We start from the raw sequence: 23960 nt of genomic DNA, 5'->3' as shown, positions 1-23960 counted from the left end.
ATGCAACACACACACACACACACACACACACACACACACACACACACACACACGACAGAAAGAGATGAACTCAGCTGGCAATGGCAATTATCCCTGAACCATTAAACCCTCACAAAAGACAGTACTGTACATCGACAGCATATTATCTGAATGACAGTTAACAAGTTTAACTAATCGGGTTAACTGTTTAATAAGTTAAAATAATCAGCTATATAACTTACAAATGTCAAAACCAGAAATAGTAACAGTAACCTTTTGCCATGGTTTATGCGCTACTGTCGTGTTGTATGTGAGTTGGAATGCTATTTGGACTGCAACGCGCTACTGTCGTGTTGTATGTGAGTTTGAATGCTATTTGGACTGCTACTGTCGTGTTGTATGTGAGTTGGAATGCTATTTTTGGGCTGCAACGTGCTACCCATAGAAATGGAATGAACAGAACAGTCAAACTGCTCATCACCAACATCACCAACATTCTACCCATAGAAATGGAATGAACAGAACAGTCAAACTGCTCATCACCAACATCACCAACATTCTACCCATAGAAATGGAATGAACAGAACAGTCAAACCGCTCATCACCAACATCACCAACATTCTACCCATAGAAATGGAATGAACAGAACAGTCAAACTGCTCATCACCAACATCACCAACATTCTACCCATAGAAATGGAATGAACAGAACAGTCAAACTGCTCATCACCAACATCACCAACATTCTACCCATAGAAATGGAATGAACAGAACAGTCAAACCGCTCATCACCAACATCACCAACATTCTACCCATAGAAATGGAATGAACAGAACAGTCAAACTGCTCATCACCAACATTCTACCCATAGAAATGGAATGAACAGAACAGTCAAACTGCTCATCACCAACATCACCAACATTCTACCCATAGAAATGGAATGAACAGAACAGTCAAACTGCTCATCACCAACATCCCCAACATTCTACCCATAGAAATGGAATGAACAGAACAGTCAAACTGCTCATCACCAACATCACCAACATTCTACCCATAGAAATGGAATGAACAGAACAGTCAAACCACTCATCACCAACTCATTCTAGTTCTGTGCTGCAACCATCATGGGGATTTGTGAGTTTGACATAATGCAGTTTGATGAAAGATGTTTCTTGAACTTACTTCATCTGCTTCACTATTGTACTTTTCCCAGACTCCCCAGCACCTGAAAAGAGAAAAAAAAGAGACTCATCGATTACAGGAGAACTAATAAATGAAACAAAATCAGCCAGAAAAGTACATTTTGAACCGTAGTCTAAACATTTTCAATTCAATTTCAATGTAAGGGGCTTTGATGGGAAACATATGTTTAAATAAAATAAACACATTTACTTACAGTAAACATTACACTCACAAAAGTTCAAAAGAAATAAAGACATTTCAAATGTCATATGTCTGTATACAGTGTGGTAACAATGTACAAAAGGGAAAATAAATAAACATAAATATGGGTTGTATTTACAATGGTGCTTGTTCTTCACTGGTTGCCATTTTCTTGTGGCAACAGGTCACAAATATTACTGCTGTGATGGCACACTGTGGTATTTCACCCAATCGATATGGGAGTTAATCAAAATTGGATTTGTTTTCGAATTCTTTGTGGATCTGTGTAATCTGAGGGAAATATGTGTCACTAATATGGTCATACATTTGGCAGGAGGTTAGGAAGTGCAGCTCAGTTTCCACCTCATTTTGTGGGCAGTGTGCACATAGTATGTCTTCTCTTGAGCCATGTCTGCCTACGGAAGCCTTTCTCAATAGCAAGGCTATGCTCACTGAGTCTGTACATAGTCAAAGCTTTCTTTACGTTTGGGTCAGTCACATTGGTCAGGTATTCTGCCGCTGTGTACTCTCTGTTTAGGGCCAAATAGCATTCTAGTTTGCTCAGTTTTTTTGCTAGTTTTTTCCAATGTGTCAAGTAATAATGTTTTGTTTACTCATGATTTGGTTGGGTCTAATTGTGTTGCTGTCCTGGGGCTCTGTGGGGTCTGCTTGTGTATGTGAACAGAGCCCCAGGACCACTCTGGCTTTGTTATGGAAGGTTTGGGAATCGTTTGTTCAATGTAACGGCTCTTTTCTGGATTTTGATCATTAGCGGGTGTCAGTCTAATTCTGCTCTGCATGCATTATTTGGTGTTTTACGTTGTACACAGGATATTTTTGCAGAATTAGTCTCAATTTGGTGTTTGTCCCATTTTGTGAATTCTTGGTTGGTGAGCGGAACCCAGACCTCGCAACCATAAAAAGGGCAATGGGTTCTATAACTGATTCAAGTATTTTTAGCCAGGTCCTAATTGGTATGTCGAATTTGATGTTCCTTTTGATGGCATAGAAGGCCCTTCTTGCCTTGTCTCTCAGATCGTTCACAGCTTTGTGGAAGTTACCAGTGGCGGTGACGTTTAGGCCGAGGTACGTACAGTGGTTCTTCCTTAAAAAGGTGTTGAGTTTATGCAGCGACCGTTTATGGTAGATGGTGGCAGATTGCGTAATTCTGTCATTGCACCACACTACGACAAGGAGGAGTCAGAATGCTCATTTATCAGTAGTCTAAAATGTGGCACAAATTGACTCTCTTTTCGGATATTAATGGAGTCGTTTTCAGTCTTGAGTCCTGCATCAGGCACACACACACACACACAACGCTGCCGGTGGTCCTGGTGTTGAGAGAGAACTTGGGTAAATACAAATGGGGGAATTACACTTGACGTGTAGAGACGATTTTTGAAAAATAGGTACGGTGGCCTTTTGGTTTCTCTCCCTCTAAAAACAGAAGGAAATAATTCTAGATAACAAAGTGCCATTATTTACCACAGTGTGAAAGACTGATAGCCCCTCTATATATAAAGTGAGTTGCTGAAACACGGAGTCCTTTGCTGAGGTGAAGAAGAAACTGAATGAAAGAGACCAGCGAGGATTCGTCAGCATAAAGATGACTCACTCACTCATGGCTTCGGATCAAAATAAATAAGCACCTTTAATAAATAAATGTTTTGGTTGTTTCGACCAAGTTAATCGACTCATGTTGTGTGTGATCAATTATTTGTGACATTGTAGTTATAATTAATGTAAACAAAATTAATCAAACAAATCCTATTCATAATAAATAATCAGATGCAAGAGATTTTTCTTTGTATTCCTTTTTATATTTTTTAGACAGTAGAAAACATACACATACAAGACAACTACACCTGCCCAGACCCACCTGTGTTCACACCCGCCCAGACCCACCTGTGTTCACACCCCCCCAGACCCACCTGTTCACACCCCCCCAGACCCACCTGCTCACACCTGCCCAGACCCACCTGTCCACACCCCCCCAGACCCACCTGTTCACCCACCCCCCCCAGACCCACCTGTTCCCACCCCCATCTCCAGCGCACCCATCACTCTCTGCCACATTGCCTCAAACTGCACCATTTCCTTTTCTTTCCCGTCACCCCACATGCACTTTAAACATTTGGATAATAAAGCATTTAAAAAGGCTGACATTGGTTGATTTTAATACTTCTGACAGCCAAAATTCTAACTCCAACCATAACCAACTTCACCCATCTGTCCAAACAGATCCTCAACCATAACTAACAGATCCTCAACCATAACTAACATATCCTCAACCATAACTAACAGATCCTCAACCATAACTAACAGATCCTCAACCATAACTAACATATCCTCAACCATAACTAACAGATCCTCAACCATAACTAACAGATCCTCAGCCATAACTAACATATCCTCAACCATAACTAACAGATCCTCAACCATAACTAACAGATCCTCAACCATAACTAACAGATCCTCAACCATAACTAACAGATCCTCAACCATAACTAACAGATCCTCAACCATAACTAACAGATCCTCAACCATAACTAACAGATCCTCAAGGTAGATGGATGATGTTTAATATGTTACTGGACCATAAACAGATATGTCTCGTTGACCTGTACGGTCCAAATCACGATGATCCACACTTCTTTGACAAAATATATAATAATTGATCAACTCTATAAGCAACACCATACTGTATCGTTATGGTGGGAGATTATAATATGGTTTTAAATACCTCTATGGACCGAAAAGGAAATCACAATACAAACTATCACCCTCAGGCACTAAAGGAAATCACACTACAAACTATCACCCTCAGGCTCTTAAGGAAATCACACTACAAACTATCACCCTCAGGCACTAAAGGAAATCACAATACAAACTATCACCCTCAGGCACTTAAGGAGATCACAATACAAACTATCACCCTCATGCACTTAAGGAGATCACACTACAAACTATCACCCTCATGCACTCAAGGGAATCATGAATGTCATGGATATATTGGAATTGTTGGATATATGAAGGCTTAAATATCCTGACCTAGTGAGATATACATGGAGGAGGTTTAATACCCTGACCTAGTGAGATATACATGGAGGAGGTTTAATATCCTGACCTAGTGAGATATACATGGAGGAGGTTTAATATCCTGACCTAGTGAGATATACATGGAGGAGGTTTAATATCCTGACCTAGTGAGATATACATGGAGGTGTAATACCCTGACCTAGTGAGATATACATGGAGGTTTAATATTCTGACCTAGTGAGATATACATGGAGGAGGTTTAATACCCTGACCTAGTGAGATATACATGGAGGAGGTTTAATATCCTGACCTAGTGAGATATTATTCAGCCCCCATAAGTTAATACTTTGTAGCGCCACCTTTTGCTGCGATTATAGCTGTAAGTAGCTTGGGGTATGTCTCTATCAGTTTTGCACATCGAGAGACTGACATTTTTTCCCATTCATCCTTGCAAAACAGCTCGAGCTCAGTGAGGTTGGATGGAGAGCATTTGTGAACAGCAGTTCAGTTCTTTCCACAGATTCTCGATTGGATTCAGGTCTGGACTTTGACTTGGCCATTCTAACACCTGGATATGTTTATTTTTGAACCATTCCATTGTAGATTTTGCTTTATGTTTTGGATCATTGTCTTGTTGGAAGACAAATCTCCATCCCAGTCTCAGGTCTTTTGCAGACTCCATCAGGTTTTCTTCCAGAATGGTCCTGTATTTGGCTCCATCCATTTTCCCATCAATTTTAACCATCTTCCCTGTCCTTGCTGAAGAAAAGCAGGCCCAAACCATGATGCTGCCACCACCATGTTTGACAGTGGTGATGGTGTGTTCAGCTGTGTTGCTTTTACGCCAAACATAACGTTTTGCATTGTTGCCAAAAGTTCAATTTTGGTTTCATCTGACCAGAGCACCTTCTTCCACATGTTTGGTGTGTCTCCCAGGTGGCTTGTGGCAAACTTTAAACAACACTTTTTATGGATATCTTTAAGAAATGGCTTTCTTCTTGCCACTCTTCCATAAAGGCCAGATTTGTGCAATATACGACTGATTGTTGTCCTATGGACAGAGTCTCCCACCTCAGCTGTAGATCTCTGCAGTTCATCCAGAGTGATCATGGGCCTCTTGGCTGCATCTCTGATCAGTCTTCTCCTTGTATGAGCTGAAAGTTTAGAGGGACGGCCAGGTCTTGGTAGATTTGCAGTGGTCTGATACTCCTTCCATTTCAATATTAATCGCTTGCACAGTGCTCCTTGGGATGTTTAAAGCTTGGGAAATCTTTTTGTATCCAAATCCGGCTTTAAAACTTCTTCACAACAGTATCTGCCTGCCTGGTGTGTTCCTTGTTCTTCATGATGCTCTCTGCGCTTTTAACGGACCTCTGAGACTATCACAGTGCATTTATACGGAGACTTGATTACACACAGGTGGATTGTATTTATCATCATTAGTCATTTAGGTCAACATTGGATCATTCAGAGATCCTCACTGAACTTCTGGAGAGAGTTTGCTGCACTGAAAGTAAAGGGGCTGAATAATTTTGCACGCCCAATTTTTCAGTTTTTGATTTGTTAAAAAAGTTTGAAATATCCAATAAATCTCGTTTCACTTCATGATTGTGTCCCACTTGTTGATTCTTCACAAAAAAATACAGTTTTATATCTTTATGTTTGAAGCCTGAAATGTGGCAAAAGGTCGCAAAGTTCAAGGGGGCCGAATACTTTCGCAAGGCACTGTACATGGAGGAGGTTTAATATCCTGACCTAGTGAGATATACATGGAGGAGGTTTAATATCCTGACCTAGTGAGATATACATGGAGGAGGTTTAATATCCTGACCTAGTGAGATATACATGGAGGAGGTTTAATACCCTGACCTAGTGAGATATACATGGAGGAGGCTCAATCAAGCTAGTCGTCTTGATTACTTTCTTATGTCAATCTCTCTAGCACCAAAAGTTTAAAAAGTGTTGATAGGGGACAGGATGCGGTCGGACCATCACATAATGGGAATATATATTACTCTTACAGATTTTCCACGTGGGCAAGGATATTGGAGATTTAATCAAAATCTATTGAATGATAACTTGTTTTTAACTAGGACAGAAGAATTGATAACTGACTTTTTCCCGACATAACATAGGTACAGCAGATCCCCTTATTGTATGGGACACTTTTTTAATGTGTCTTTAGAGGCCATGCAATTCAGTATCGATCTCTAAAAAAAAAAAAAGAAGCACTTTAGGTCAAAAGAGTCCATACTAACAAAGGAAATGGAATGCTACCAAAAAGTATTTACTGAAACTTGTTAGAAATGGAGTCACCCATGAATCACCAAACAACATTTTGAAAGAGGGAGTAAAGTACTTTAAGCATATGTTTTCGTTTCAGTCGTCTCCATCTCCACTAACCGAAGCTAATTGTATGGATTTCTTTCCTATTAATAATGTACAGAAAGACTCATGTGAAGGCCAAATTACAGAGGAGGAACTTCTTGATGCAATTAAAGCCTTTAAGGCTGGGTAAACTCCAGGGCTGGATACCAAACTTTTTTTGATATACTCACGACTGTTATTAGCGTGTTTTAACCACTCCTATATAAATGGTAGATTATCAGACACACACCAAGAAGGTCTGATTTCATTACTACTGAAACAGGATCCAAGTGGTAAATATAAAGATCCAGACCATTTAAAAAAATGGGAGGCCTCTTACACTTCAGTGTTGTGATGCAAAAATTCTAGCAAAATGCTTAGCGCATAGAATTTAAAAAAGGTATTGTCTGATATTATTAATATCCTAATTAGACAGTTTTTTTTTTTTTACATGGACAATACATTGGAGATAATATAAGTACTGGAAACAATAGAACACTATGAAATATCTGGGAAACCAGGCCTGGCATTCATAGCCGACTTTGAAAAGGCCTTTGATAAAGTACGACTAGAGTTTATATATAAATGCCTGGAATATTTCAATTTTGGAGAAGCCCTTATAAAATGTTATTATGTATAGTAACCCTATGTGTAAAATAGTAAATAATGGCTACATCTCTGAAAGTTTTAAACTGTCAAGAGGAGTAAAAACAAGGTTGTCCACTGTCGGCATATCTATTTATAATGGCCACTGAAATGTTAGCTGTTAAAATCAGATCCAACAATAATATCAAAGTGCTAGAAATCCAGGGCTTAAAAACAAGGGTTTCATTGTACGCTGTTATCTTTTTAAAAACCACAATTAGAATCCCTCCACAGGATTTAGATACTTATTCTGACCTGTCTGGATTAAAACCAAATTATGATAAGTGTATTTACTATATTACGTATTGGATCACTAAAAAAAATACTAACTTTTACATTACCGTGTAGTTTACCAATAAAAATGGTCTGACAGGGATGTGAACATACTCGGTATACATATCCCAAAATAATTAAATGTCGTTTTTATAGCCTAACACGAAACATTTTGTGAACCGCTTGTGTAGTGAATTCCGTCTCATTCCATTTTCGACGACACATTCCAGGTAAATCACCCACACAGAACTTGACTTTTCCAGTCATGTTTGGTTTCACTGCAATCAACTGGTTTGTTTGTAACACAATCAAACCTGATGGGCCATTTCGCGGGACGCATTGACTGAAAGAAACCGATTTGAAGACAACAAGTAATGACATCATTGTGCACCAATGATTGGCCCGCTGTTTCGTTGATTGACTGTCTTTTAACCCAATGACCACTGATCGTCTTGAAATCTAGCTGGGTAGATAGCCAATGAGCTGAGCTAAACGGCAATACGCCATGTTTATGTGTTGCAAGACCAACCCATGTAGTAAACTCCAGCGTAAAGTGAGTCATGCGCTATTGAAGTTTCATACCGGAAGGAGAAACACATATTACGCACTGCATTGTTTGGTGAATGCGCAGATTCAGCTGTTTATATATCAATCATTATGGCGACTAAGTCAGGGAAAGCTAAATCTAAGTCTAGATATACAGATGTACACACAACTTTAGAATAAATTGACTGGGAAGGTGAGACAGAGATTGTTGTAGGACGCTTCATTTAGCAATTGTGGAGGAATATTTTTTGAACGGGAGAGGATATCGTTTTGGACTGGTAAGTTCTTATCATGCTAATGCCCTGTTTGAAATTAATAATATAAAATATTATTTGTGATTTTCTATTTATTTTAGAAGCAATATATAAACATTTAATGTCATGAAATGTGAGATGTGTGTGTCTGCCGCCCCACCCCAACCCACATGAAATAGCCTATTTGAGGCTGTTGAGGAGAGGGCAGGACCACATCAATGGCCAAAGTGAAATGGACACAGTAGATACAGCTGGTCTGTTGTAATATAACAAAGACAGTAGATCTAGCTGGTCTGTCATAATGTAAGAGACAGTAGATCTAGCTGAAATGTCATAATATAAAAGAGACAATAGATCTAGCAGGTAATAATAATATAATAATATATTCAACCTTCAACTCTCTATATATATCTGTTTATTATACCTGTTGATACAGGGCTCATATGTGAAACTATTCTAACTGAACATTTTCTTTCACAGTGACACTGACTCCGAATGGGAATCTTATCCGGTGTCCTGTGTGAATTTAAGTATGCTCTCTCTAATTCTCTCTTTCTCTCGGAGGAGGACCTGAGCCCTAGGACCATGCGTCAGGACTACCTGGCATGATGACTCCTTGCTGTCCCCAGACCACCTGGCCTTGCCGCTGTTCCAGTTTCAACTGTTCTGCCTGCGGCTATGGAACCCTAAACTGTTCATTTTTACTCTTTAGGTGCTGTCCTGTTGCACCCTCTACAACCACTGTGATCTCCACCCGGCACAGCCAGAAGAGGACTGGCCACCCCTCAGCCTGGTTTTTCCTAGCCACCGTGCTTCTACACCTGCATTGCTTGCTGTTTGGGGTTTTAGGCTGGGGCTATTTAAATAGATTTGATTTCATAGAGGACTTAGGGTCATCCAAATATTGAAAGTGTGTAAATAGTTACCCATGTTATTTTGTAAATGTATATATATATATATATATATATATATATATTTTTTTTTTTTTTCCATATTTTTTTCTTTTTTTTTTCTTAATTTTTTTTTTGTGGGGGGGGTGTGTTAGAATACCATTTTGACATTTTGTATATAGTTATTTGCTTCAAAATGTATACCTTCACCAATTTGGCCACTTGGGTACATTTGGGTTACTTGTGTGGGACACCTGGGTGACTTCATGATAAATGTCATGTAGCACACTCATTTTGGTTATCATTCTGTAACTTTGCACAAGTACTGTTGCCCTCTTATGTTTTTCACTGAAATTGTCCCTATCATCCTATCTGAATGTTTGTTTTATCTTGTTCATTTTAAAGATGATACAAAAAGAAAAAACGTATGTTTTTTTTCATTGTTTTATCTAAACCAGATCTATTGTGTGTTATTCTCCTACATTCAATTCACATTTACACAAACTTCGGAGTGTTTTCTTTCAAATGGTACCAAGAATATGCATATCCTTGGTTCTGTGCCTGAGCTACAGGCTGTTAGATTTGGGTATGTCTTCAGGCGGAAATTGCACAAAGTAGGGGGGGAGTTGCAAGAGGTTTTAACAGCACAATACTCAACTCTAGTGAGACTCACCACTTTTAACAGTACATTACTCAACACTAGTGAGACTCACCACTTTTAACAGCACAATACTCAATGCTAGTTTGACTCCACTTTAAACAGCACATTACTCAACACTAGTGAGACTCACCACTTTAAACAGCACATTACTCAACACTAGTGAGACTCACCACTTTAAACAGCACATTACTCAACACTAGTGAGACTTGCCACTTTAAACAGTACATTACTCAACACTAGTGAGACTCACCACTTTAATAAAAGTGGTGTAGGTCTACTTACTATGCTGGCTCTTTTTTTACTGTAGCAAGGGCAACGGTTGACTCGTCTGTGAAGATGACGTCATTGAAAGTCTCGCCAGCTTTGATCCATGCCTGGGCCACGCAAAGGTCTTTGTCAGACAAATCATTGGGTCAAAACTAGAGAACATACATGGTTAATGTTCTGAAATAAATAAATAAATAAATAAATAAATAAATAAATAAATATATATATATATATATATATAATTCATATTATTCACGGCTCCTTTCTCTTCTCTGAGCTGGAGTTCTTTTAAGAATAAACAAGAAGCCATCCACCCTTGATGGGCTATAAGCAGGACAATAGACTTGCCGAGTTCAGGGAATTTCTCCCATCTCTTTTGCATAGACCACCAAATGCATTGTTTTCAAACCATATCTGTCTGGATCCATACATTACTATGAGAATAAATATCACTGAATGACAGAGCTTGGGGACTGGTCTTTATGAATCAATCAGATTTTTATGTGGAATGTTAGGATTATTTTGCTCTTCGCTTGCAGTCACTTAGTAGCCTAGGTCTACTCCCGACCGGTCACGTTGTACAGCGTCATATTTTACTAACGGAAACACTTAGGCCTACATCGGCTACAGTAAGAAATGCATTTTGGTTTTTCTTGGAATAGAAACACCATAATAGTCATCAAATTAATTAAGCTACATTTCCAAAAATCAATCCCATAGTGTCTGTTCTATTCAAGGCTCCCTTTGACTCTTAGGCCCTACACCTCCATGTTATTTCAATAACTTCGCTTCTCAAAGATGCCATCTAGTGGGCAGACTAGCACTAACTACCATTAATGGAAACAATGGCTGACACTTAAATAACGTGCCATAGAATTCTGGGGCAACCTGCAAGCTGTGCTGCAGTACGACAACTTATAAAGGAAGAACCACTATACATTTTTGTGTGCTCTGGGGCAACGGTGTCTAGATGGAATTTGTATTTGTGGTCCTGGCAACTGGACCTTTTTAGAACACCATTACTTTTGTCTTACTGAGATTTACTGTCAGAGCCCTGGTCTGACAGAATCTGTGCAGAATATCTAGGTGCTGCTGTAGGCCCTCCTTGGTTGGGTACAGAAGCACCAGATTGTCAGAAAACAGTAGACGTTTGATTTCAGTAGAGTGAGGCCGGGTGCTGCAGACTGTTCTAGTGCCCTCACCAATTCGTTTATATATACACACAGTACCAGTCAAAAGTGAGGATTCTATATTGTAGAATGTTAGTGAAGACATCACAACAGTGAAATAACACAAATGTAGTAACCAAAAGAAAAAGTAAAATGTTAATTCAAAATATATTTTATATTTAAGATTCTTCGAAGTAGCCACCTTGATGACAGCTTTGCACACTCTTGGCATTCTCTCAACCAGCTTCATGAGGAATGGTTTTCCAACAGTCTTGAAGGAGTTCCCACATATGCTGAGCACTTGCTGGCTGCTTTTCCTTCACTCTGCAGTCTAACTCATCCCAAACCATCTCAATTGGGTTGAGGAATCTGTGGTCTGCATATTTTATTTCATTTAGGATATCATCAACAACGCAGGGCTTTTTGATTTGGAGGGTTTGTATTTCGTTATGTAGTTCATTCAATGTAATTGGAGAATCCAGTGGGTGCTGGTAGTCTTTAATAGTTGATTCTAAGATTTGTATTTGATCATGTATATGTTTTTGCTGTTTGTTCTAGAGCCAAAAATATTGGTTTATCAATGCATCTCCGTTTTGGATAGATAACTCATGTTGTTTGTTTAGTGTTTTCAAATTTTCCCAGAAGTGGTTAGATTCTATGGATTCTTCAATTACACTGAGCTGATTTCTGACGTGCTGTTCCTTCTTTTTCCGTAGTGTGTTCCTCTGTCATTTAAGGCACAGGCTCAGGTTTTCTGGGTCTCTGTTTTTGGTTGGATAGGTTTCTGCATTCTTCATCAAACATTTTGTCACTGTTGTTCATTTTTTAAGGTTGTCTACTTAAATGTTTAGATTTGATAGGGAAACAGGAGGTCAAATATACAGTTTAGATTTTCTACTCCCAAGGTTACACTTTCATTATTACAGTGAAACATTTTGTCCAGGAAGTTGTCTCAAAGGGTTTGAATTTGTTGTTGCCTAATTGTTATTTGGCAGAGTTCCAGACTACTTTCCTTCCTTCTATAGCATTTCTTAATATTATTCAGTTCCTTTGACGCCTCGTGATTGAGTATTGCTCTGTTCAAGAAGACTGTGATCTGATAGGGGTGTCAGTGTGCTGACTGAACGCTCTGACTCTGGGTTGAGATCTGTCTCGCTCTCTCTCTCTCTCTCTCTCTGTCTGTCTATTTTAAGTCTTCTGAAGAGAGATGAAATACAGATGAAAGGTTAGGCATGGAACCTCTAACTCTGGCATTTTCACTGGTAAAAAACTCATGGGTACCCTCACAATGGCTGCCTGGTATTGTGATGCATCTAGAGGCGAAAGAAACTCACACCGATTTAGGCGAGGTGCTGGCTAGCGGAGTAGAACACTGGAACAATTGAAAGGAGAGCCGCACACTATAGGAGCTCAGATGCAATAAGCTGTCTTCATCAGGGTATTGTGATGCAATCATTTCCATTGTGATGTAGAATGTTCCTTCAAATTATATTAACCTTTTCACACGTACCAACAAACGGGTGTGATTCTACAGTGGTCCCTGCAGCGTACGCTCAAACCGGTGCGATTTGAACACTTATTTAGAATATCCAGTTTCGATTAACACAACAGTCAGCATTTGAGCTAGGCACACTTTTCTCAAAGAAACATTTCTGCACAAAGACAGTCCTTACAAAAGTTATGTTCTGAATGTGGCCAGTTTATTTTTGGATGGAATGTTCAGACATTCACAGAAGTAGCAACAGCATAACACAATAATCTAAACTGGAAAATATAGGCTACATTAGTCCTAGCGCTAACTGAGGAAAGACATAACACAATAATCTAAACCGGAAAATATAGGCTACATTAGTCCTAGCGCTAACTGAGGAAAGGTTGACATAACACAAGCAGTCATATTAAGATAACTCTCAGCTGACAGAAACCACAATATGAATGAGCTAACAGCAATTACTATTTATAATACATCACGGGTGAGCTCAACACTGATCCAAATCATTGAGTATAACAGTTTAAAATCAAAAGTAATCCGAAGATGGGTGGTTTTTGTGCTCGTCGCCATGTGTGTTTTTCGCGTCAACCAAAGACAATAAGTGTAGACAAGACGAGTTTGGTCTGTTTGCAGTATGCATGATGAAGAAGGTGTCGTCTACCATCATTCACTTCCCTTCATTTACTTCCGGAAGTTTACCCGAAAGATGAGTGAACCGTTCCTTTGCCTCCTAACATCTTTGGTCTGACAGACATTTCCGTGACACCCAGAATGCATTGTATAATGTCAACAAACATGGTGCCACACATAGCTGGCAAATACAGGGCCTTGCGAAAGTATTCGGCCCCCTTGAACTTTGCGACCTTTTGCCACATTTCAGGCTTCAAACATAAAGATATAAAACTGTATTTTTTTGTGAAGAATCAACAACAAGTGGGACACAATCATGAAGTGGAACGACATTTATTGGATATTTCAAACTTTTTTAACAAACCAAAAACTGAAAAATTGGGCGTGCAAAATTATTCTGACATCACGTGCATAAAACAACTCACGCTGGGGGCGACCGGTAGAGATATTTGGAAGTCACGTGTGAAAAGGTTAACTAAATGTAGCTCATACAATGGAATGCATTTTTTGTAAATGTCAGTTGAATCAACACATATTTTACTTCCTGCTTTGCTCCTATGGGTACAATCGCAATGGCCGCCAGTCCACCCATCATTGACTTGAATGTGGCCGCCAGTCCACCCATTATGCCATCATTGACTTGAATGTGGCCGCCAGTCCACACATTATACCATCATTGACTTGAATGTGGCCGCCAGTCCACCCATTATGCTATCATTGACTTGAATGGGTGACGCCCGTTCTATTCCTTCTATGGCAGGACATGCAGTCAGGAGCGGCGAAAATGTGCATCTATTCCAATGGTTATTACGGAGACCACGGTTATTTGGCTGGCCAATTACAGGTCTTCTAAAATTCATAGTTAGGCCGCCGTCATCAACATGACTGGCTATCCAATGAGATGGTGGGGAAGCTCGTAGGGTTTAGACTCAAAAGAAAATGACCAATAACGTCATACCAAGACAGTACACAGTCTCTCAGGGGTTCTGATGTCACTCTTAGTGTAGCTGTTTGTATGACTGTAGGTCTACTGATAAGGAAAAACCGTCATGGACCATTACATCTCCATAACCCTCCCTCGTATCCTTTTGCATTCAGCAGAGGAACTAGTAGGTGCCAGCTGGCCCGAGGTTTGTTCTATGTGTGAGGAAGACGAGGTAGATTCTGCCTCTGAAAATCAGTCTCTCATTGGCCCATATTTATAGCTCAGTGTGTGTGGGCTATAGAAAAGGGGACATGGGCACTAGTATCATGGTGAAGAATCCTCATTGACAGTACTATAGTACGATGCAGTCTGGGATGGGACACTGCAGTAGAGAGCTGCCAGGCACTAAGGGAATACCTGGATAGTGTCAGATACCAACGGTGCTTCCCTTAAAAAGGAGACAGTCAGATACCAACGGTGCTTCCCTTAAAAAGGAGACAGTCAGATACCAATGGGGAGAACGGGATAGTTTCTGTATACCATGAAATAATGAATGTAACACAGTTAACTGTAATGAGAAGTAGCACATGAATTCACTATACTGTATGTAGCCTGTAGGGTGTCCAATTAAAAACTCATATACTGTAGGGTGTCCAATTAAAAACTCATATACTGTATGTAGCCTGTAGGGTGTCCAATTAAAAACTCATATACTGTAGGGTGTCCAATTAAAAACTCATACTGTATGTAGCCTGTAGGGTGTCCAATTAAAAACTCATATACTGTATGTAGCCTGTAGGGTGTCCAATTAAAAACTCATATACTGTAGGGTGTCCAATTAAAAACTCATACTGTATGTAGCCTGTAGGGTGTCCAATTAAAAACTCATATACTGTAGGGTGTCCAATTAAAAACTCATATACTGTATGTAGCCTGTAGGGTGTCCAATTAAAAACTCATATACTGTATGTAGCCTGTAGGGTGTCCAATTAAAAACTCATATACTGTAGGGTGTCCAATTAAAAACTCATACTGTATGTAGCCTGTAGGGTGTCCAATTAAAAACTCATATACTGTAGGGTGTCCAATTAAAAACTCATATACTGTATGTAGCCTGTAGGGTGTCCAATTAAAAACTCATATACTGTAGGGTGTCCAATTAAAAACTCATATACTGTAGGGTGTCCAATTAAAAACTCATATACTGTATGTAGCCTGTGGGGTGTCCAATTAAAAACTCATATACTGTATGTAGCCTGTAGGGTGTCCAATTAAAAACTCATATACTGTAGGGTGTCCAATTAAAAACTCATACTGTATGTAGCCTGTAGGGTGTCCAATTAAAAACTCATATACTGTATGTAGCCTGTAGGGTGTCCAATTAAAAACTCATATACTGTAGGGTGTCCAATTAAAAACTCATATACTGTATGTAGCCTGTAGGGTGTCCAATTAAAAACTCATATACTGTAGGGTGTCCAATTAAAAACTCATATACTGTAGGGTGTCCAATTAAAAACTCATATACTGTATGTAGCCTGTAGGGTGTCCAATTAAAAACTCATATTTTGACCAGTGGGTAAAATAATTGTGCAGATAATCCTCTAAGAAAATCAAAATGGTCCAAACCTCATGTCTCTATCATAATTCGTTCACAAGTTATTGGAGTTTTTACCCTTGTAGGATGGCCAGAATTAGGGTGACTAAATGAATGGAGGTCAGTAGGGGTTTAACAGTACCGAACCGTTCGGTATGGGGGACCTCGGTTCGGTATGGGGGACCTCGGTTCGGTATGGGGGACCTCGGTTCGGTATGGGGGACCTCGGTTCGGTATGGGGGACCTCGGTTCGGTATGGGGGACCTCGGTTCGGTATGGGGGACCTCGGTTCGGTATGGGGGACCTCGGTTCGGTATGGGGGACCTCGGTTCGGTCCACACTGTGAACCTGAATGAATACATATTTTTCTTTAAACATAAAAAAAAGCTAAAAACACTGCCTATAGATTAAATCTGAGCTGAAAAAAAAACATTTCAGGCTATTCAGTTAAATGACTAGAGCCTGTCCTGTCGCACGTTATTATCAAAATTCTCATTTGAATCTTAATTGGCGTAATTCAAACTTTTCTTTTGTGAGGCACAGACGGGAACTAGTTCTGTTCGGTGGCGAGTGGTGGGGTCGTCTCCCCTCCGCACTCAAGCAGCCCGTGGCAGCTTATTCTGACAGGGACAAAGAAATTACAAGAGTAATAGGTATATTTTAGGATTTCCGTTATGAAAATGTGGAGGTGGACATTTGACCGGCAGCATTTTAATTTACCGGACATACGAGACATTTACCAGAGCAATATGCATTGTAACCTGATTAACCTGATTCGGGGGTCCACCCACGGTGCTCAGGGGAGTCCACCCACGGTGCTCAGGGGAGTCCACCCACGGTGCTCAGGGGGGGGGTCCACCCACGGTGCTCAGGGGGGAGGTCCACCCACGGTGCTCAGGTGGGGGGGGGGGGTCCACCCCCGGTGCTCAGGGGGGGGTCCACCCCCGGTGCTCAGGGGGGGGTCCACCCCCGGTGCTCAGGGGAGGTCCACCCCCGGTGCTCAGGGGAGGTCCACCCCCGGTGCTCAGGGGAGGTCCACCCCCGGTGCTCAGGGGAGGTCCACCCCCGGTGCTCAGGGGAGTCCACCCACGGTGCTCAGGGGAGTACACCCACGGTGCTCAGGGGAGTACACCCACGGTGCTCAGGGGAGTCCACCCACGGTGCTCAGGGGAGTACACCCACGGTGCTCAGGGGAGTACACCCACGGTGCTCAGGGGAGTACACCCACAGTGCTCAGGGGAGTTCACCCACGGTGCTCAGGGGGGTCCACCCACAGTGCTCAGGGGAGTCCACCCACAGTGCTCAGGGGAGTCCACCCACGGTGCTCAGAATGACAGAAATCTTTATATTAACAGAACATGCAAGTGGAGGATGCGACGCCACGTGTCCTTCTTACCGAATTCAGATCCACAGTTTGAAGACGTTAAAATAGCTGCCCCTGTTCCTCAGCCAATAAGAAGAGTAACAAACCGCTAGATCACTAGTCTATGCATATGAGGCAAGTCGGTTTCAATTTGGGGAAGCGCCTGTTCGCTTTTCAGTCATGCTAGATAGGCTACTCCAGATATTTCACTCCAGGCATCAACCACTGTTTGAGGAGCACGCAGCCTCTCGCTGCGTGACTGGTAATATTCCACCCAATCTCTGTATGCCATTGGCTCTCCAACCCTGTTCCTGCAGCTACCCAGGGCTTAATTTGGGAAACCAAGAGAAATCTTTTTCGGGAATGTTTTCACAACTAAACATATTTCATTATTTTTCATGGTTGACAGCTCCTCTGTGTGCTTGAGAAAGGAATGAAGGAGTGAGTGGAGGAAATGGAAACGCACAGTGGTGAGATATTTTCTACCTAAAAGGTCATGTGTGAAAGTATACAAATTCACTATGAAATTGTAGGCTAACTCTGTAAATTGCCCTGCACAGTCAACGAACCAACAGCATTGCCTACAGTGGTTCTTCCCTTAAAAGTTTAGGGTTTATGCCACGACCGTTTGTGGTAGATGGTGGCATTCTGTCATTGCACCACACTATCACAAGTTAGAACGCTGATCTATTGGTAGTCTAAACTGTGGCACTAATTTACTATCTTTTTCGTAAATTAATGGAGGCGTTTTCAGTCGGACAGTCTCTCTTCTCTGGCACTTGAGTCCTGCATCAGGCCCAAATTTTTTTTTTCAATTATTCAAGGCTCCCTTTGTTAAATATTTAGTTTTATAACTAAAATGCTTGACTGTATTTAATGACATGGATGACTTGTATGCTGTGTGATGACATGCACAAATTAATGATTGATGGATGTAGTTCATTTTGAAGAAGAAGGTCTTTATGCCAATAAGGAGGTTGTGCTAAAACAGCTACAGTAAGAAACGCATGTTAGTTTTTCTTGGAATAGAAACACCATAATAGTCATCAAATTAATTCATCTACATTTCCAAAAATCAATCCCATCTGTTCAAGACTCCCTTTGACTCTTAGGCCCTACAGCTCTATGTCATTTCAATAACTTCGCTTCTCAAAGACGCCCTCTAGTGGGCAGACTAGCACTAACTACCATTAATGGAAACAATGGCTGACACTTAAATAACTTGCCATAGAATTTTGCGGCAGATCGCAAGCTGTGCTGCAGTATGACGCAACTTTTAAAAGGAAGAACCCTTCTCTCCCAGGACTCATAAATAGAAAGTTTGGACCAGAAGGTGACCAGTCCATCCAGTATGCATAATAATACAGTCTACACTCAAAAGGCAAATCACTACAATTTAAGTTTACAATTTGTTATAGACTAGACCAATTATGTACCAAAAGACATCTTATAAAAGTCAGTTTTGTTTCATGTTTTTTCTGCCATGCGTAATACGCGGTAGGCTATTGATTGTATAACGGCACCGTCACTATTTTAATTAATGTTTCTTGGGGGGGGGGGGGGGGGGGGGGGGGGGCTTTGGGCTCATATACAGTACCAGTCAAAAGTTTGGACACACCTACTCTAATTACAGGGTTTTTCTTTATTTGTACTATTTTCTAATAGTGAAGACATCAACACTATGAGATGACACACTATGGACATGTCCCGCATGCAACTTTTGACAGTAGCTATGCCTGCGCATTCTGAGAAGACATAGGAATGGAAAATAGTGTATCTAAACCGGGTAAGTTATGAAGATGTATCGCCAACTGTGTCATTTTGCCATCGTGTTTCTTTGTCATAACCCAAGGTTGCATGCCAAATTGTTACTGAACCGGAAAATAGGCAAAAGTTTCATTCAAGATTCAAAAAACACACACGATCCAGCAGCAGTGGCCTCCGCAGCTCGAGCCTGCCTCTGTGCTCGACTTTCCAACAGTTGTGAGGGTCAGTCAGTTGGTTAACAGTGGAGGCCAGCCGGAGAAGGTACCAAAAAGTTAAAAATAGGTAATTGTAGCTATTGTATTTGTAGTAGTGTATTTCGTTGCAGTCGCTAACTAGTTTGACATTGTATCTAGCTTCATTTCTGGACTGTTCATGGTTGTTGTCGTCAAAGTTTCTCCGTTAACGTCAGCTAATGTTAATGTTAGCTCGCTAGCTATCTTAGCTACCTGTTAGAGCAGAGGTAGCTAGCTAAGTCAATAAGTTTAGGGTCTAGCCTATGTGATATTTAGGTAGCTAATTGAGCTAGCTAGTGTTTTTGTTTGTAAAACATTGGTAGTCTAGCTAAGAAAGCACCCGGTTAACATAGCTAGCTAGCTGTCACAGTCACAGTTAGGGCTCTTGATGGTGCAGCTGTAAAACTTAGAGGATCTGGGGACCCATGCCAAAAAAAATTAGGTCTCCTGAGGGGGAATATGCATTGTCGAGTCCTCTTCATGACTGTCTTGGTGTGTTTCCATGATAGTTTGCTGGTGATGTGGACACCAAGGAACTTGAAGCTCTCGACCCGCTCCATTACAGCCCCGTCGATGTGAATTCGGCCCTCCTTTTCCTATAGTCCACAATCAGCTCCTTTATCCTGCTCACAACGAGGGAGAGGTTGTTGTCCTGGCACCACACTGTCAGGTCTCTGACCTCCTCCCGATAGGCTGTCTCATTGTTGTCGGTGATCAGGCCTACCATCGTCGGGTCGTCAGAAAACTTAACAGTGTTGGAGCCTGTGCTTGGCCATGCAGTCATGGATGAACAGGGAGTACAGGAGGGGGGACTAAGCACGTACCCCTGAGGGGCCCCCGATGTGATCGTAGTGAGAGTAGTAATGAAGGAACATGATGTGATCTGAGCAGTGGTGTAAAGTACTTAAAGTACTTAAGTAAAAATACTTTAAAGAACTACTTAAGTAGTTTTTTGGGGTATCTGTACTTTACTATTTATATTTTTGGCAACTTTTACTTCATTACTTTCCTAAAGACAATGTACTTTTTACACCATACATTTTTCCTGACACCCAAAAGTACTTGTTACATTTTGACAGGAAAAAGGTCCAATTCACACACTTATCAAGAGAACATCCCTGGTCATCCCTACTGCCTCTGACCTAGTGGACTCACTAAACACAAAGTCTTTGTTTGTAAATTATGTCGCAAGGCATTCTGGTACTTGCAGTCAATACCGTAAATTCACCATCACACGAATTCTACTACAATTACATATGTAAATAACTGTAAAGAAAATATCTTTAGCTACAGCTCAATGACATTAACTCTGTAACCCATTAAAAAGTTCCAACATCCTCCCCCCGATGAACAACGGTGTTCATCTAAATCGCTGAGATGAATAGGTCTTCTAAACAAAGTCCCTGAAGCAGTACAAACTGAACATGACCTAACTAGGCCATCTCGGCCTGGAAACAGTTCCTCAATCATTCCTAGTTTCCAGGTTTGTCTGAGTGTGTTATCTTCGCAGATGAGTACAACGTCACCCGCTTTCAGTGGGGTGGGCTGTGGTGTGTCACAGCAGTGTGCTGACTTTACTGAACACCACTTCATTGTGCATGAAGAGGCCTAGAATTTAGGATAGCTTCAACCTCTGTCAGGACTGAGTGAAGCTCTCCCAGGGAACCTTTCTCAGGCATGCTTTCACTGACCTGACGAGTCTTTCCCAGAATCCACCCCACCAGGCTGCTCGCTCGGAGATGGACCCTCCAGGTGATGCCCCTTTCTGAGAAGAACGCCAAGAGTTAGGGCTCTTCAATTGCCTTCTACAGCTCTTTCAAGTCCTGATCAGCTCTCTTGAACATTTTTGCATTGTCTGAGTAGATTACCTTGCATAATCCTCTCCTTGAGATTAATCTTTTCAGAGCTGACAGGAATGTCTCTGTTGACTGATCTGAGACCAGTTACAAATGCACTGTTCTGGTTACAGCACAAGTGAACAGTGCAACGTATGACTTCTTCACAGAAACATTTTCTTTCCTGTAGAGCGGTCCAGCAAAATCCACACCTGTGACTTCGAATGGTGGAGATTCAGTTATTCTGTCTTTTGGTAAAGGCGGAGTGACCTGCTGTCTGGCCCTTGCCTTGAATCTCTTGCACACTAAACATCTTGTCACTGTGCTCTTGATCAGCTGCCTGATCCAGTATCGCTCTCTGATTTGTACTAGAGTGTCTCTTGCTCCGGAATGCATCACCTTCTCATGATGGTACTGTATCATTTGAGTATCTGTGCTTGTTGAGCAGAACCCATGGGTGCTGCTCTCTGAATGTGAAGTTAGACTGTTGCAGTCTTCCTCCTACACGGAGTAGTTTGTGTTCGTCCAGGAACGGTTTCAGTTCTCTAATTTTACAGTCATTGTTTAGGCCTTTTCCTGCCTTCAGTAGTTTGATCTCCTGACTGAAACTCATGTTACCTTGAACCAGTACTTTTGTGCTTCAGTTCGTCAGCAGTCGGTTCACCTTGCATCTTTATGTTTGTACGAGCATTGCCTATAGATCTCATCATCCAGGCGGTCAACTCTGAACACTCTTTTCAGTTTGCTGTACCTTTCAAGCTCCAACACAGGTTCAGTAATGTCTGTGCTGTTTGCTGTGAGCTGTACAGTAACCTGGCGACTGGACTTGAATTCTGTATTCACCTCTTCTGCAACCTTGTTATCATCAGTCTCCTCGGACTGATTGGGTGATGTCAGAACGCTGGGTCCATTCCACCGTAGATGGCTCTGTGTTAAGTTTCGAACAGTTTGTCCTCTTGTAGGGAGGTCGGCTGGATCCGTTTTCCCTTTAATATGTGACCATGACTCTGGATTGGTCAAGGACTGGATCTCTGTCACCTTGTTCACCACAAACTGTTTCCATTTCTGAGCTGAGCTGAAAATCCAATGCAGCACGATCATCGAGTCTGTCCACATTTCGATCTGTTTTTGTTCCATTTTCAGTGTGGTGATCAGGTTGTTTTGTTAGTCTCGCTCCAAATCACAGCTCCCATGAGCTCCAGGCGTGGCAGCGTAATTTTATTGAGTGGGGCGACCCTGGACTTGGATGCGACTAGACTCGTCATTGTTTCCCGGTCTTGTGATTCACCTTGCAAGTGAGCTACTGCACCGCCTTTCACTTGCGTCACAGAACACGTGTGGCTCTGTGGTCGCATGTCTATTCTGTACCACCTTGGTATGGCGAGCAGGTGTAACTGGGGTAGTTCTGAACACCACTGTTGCCATTCTCGTGTCAGATTAGGTGGTAATTATTCAGTCCCTTCTCCCACATTTCCTGGAACATGCACTTGATCCTGATGGTGAAGGGGGACGGTAAAACCAAGAGGGTCGACAACTGCAGAACACTTCTCTTTGTGTTTTCCTTTTGCTTTAGAATGCTCAGTAGCGGCCTGAGGTCAAACACAAAGTCATCTGTTTCCGGTCTCCATACTAAACCTAAAACCTTCAGCACTACTCCTTGTGTTTCTAACATCAACGGGTGGTCAGTTGTCGGTACTCTCCTCCCATTTTGTTTTTCAGATCAAGAGAGTTGGTAATCCACTTGCAGAGGTCCATGCCTGCAATCGACAGCATTTGCTTTGCAGTTGTCACAAAGGAAACCTCTTCAACATTGCGTGAACTTGCAATGAAGTCATCTACATCTCTCAATATCTCTACAACTTCTGGTTGTTCTGTTTCATAGTGTTTCCGGTGCTTCCTGATTGTAGCTGCCAGCAAGAATGGACTTGGGGAAGCTCCAAATACCACTCTGTTCATCCTCAGCACACGCAGCTCCTCTTCATTTTCTCCCCTTGGTGGGCCTGTGAGCCATAGGAATCTCACGGCGTCTCTCTCTGCTAGAGATATCTGCAGGAATGCCTTTTTGCTGTCTGCCATGAATGCAATCTCATGTAGTCTGAACCTTATCAGAACGCTGAGGAGATCCGGATTCAGGTTCGGTCCTGTGAGTAGACCGTCATTGAGGGATGGACAGCCATCTTCATGGGATCTCATGTAGTCTGAACCTTACCAGAACGCTGAGCAGATCCGGATTCAGGTTCGGTCCTGTGAGTAGACCGTCATTGAGGGATGGACAGCCATCTTCATGCGATCTCATGTAGTCTGAACCCTACCAAAAAGCTGAGCAGATCCGGATTCAGGTTCGGTCCTGTGAGTAGACCGTCATTGAGGGATGGACAGCCATCTTCATGGGATCTCATGTAGTCTGAACCTTATCAGAACGCTGAGCAGATCCGGATTCAGGTTCGGTCCTGTGAGTAGACCGTCATTGAGGGATGGACAGCCATCTTCATGGGATCTCATGTAGTCTGAACCTTACCAGAACGCTGAGCAGATCCGGATTCAGGTTCGGTCCTGTGAGTAGACGGTCATTGAGGGATGGACAGCCATCTTCATGGGACGAGGCATCAAACACCAATCTCAGTTTTGTCGTCACCTTATCTTCTC

At 41.6% G+C, this 23960-nt stretch overlaps 1 protein-coding gene across 1 annotated transcript in view; it reads right to left on the bottom strand.

The window, feature by feature from the left end:
- Window positions 1-23960, bottom strand: part of LOC110491159 (guanine nucleotide-binding protein G(i) subunit alpha-3) — a 71582-nt gene that overhangs the window by 31529 nt on the left and 16093 nt on the right. The window contains exon 2 of the mRNA XM_036947744.2: window positions 1161-1203. Within this exon, the coding sequence (XP_036803639.2) occupies window positions 1161-1203 (43 nt within the window). The remainder of the gene's footprint in view (window positions 1-1160; window positions 1204-23960) is intronic.

Source organism: Oncorhynchus mykiss, chromosome 16 (assembly GCF_057628025.1).
Source record: "Oncorhynchus mykiss isolate SJ-2025 chromosome 16, ASM5762802v1, whole genome shotgun sequence".
Taxonomy (NCBI): Eukaryota; Metazoa; Chordata; class Actinopteri; order Salmoniformes; family Salmonidae; genus Oncorhynchus; species Oncorhynchus mykiss.
This window is presented reverse-complemented; position numbering and strand designations above follow the sequence as displayed.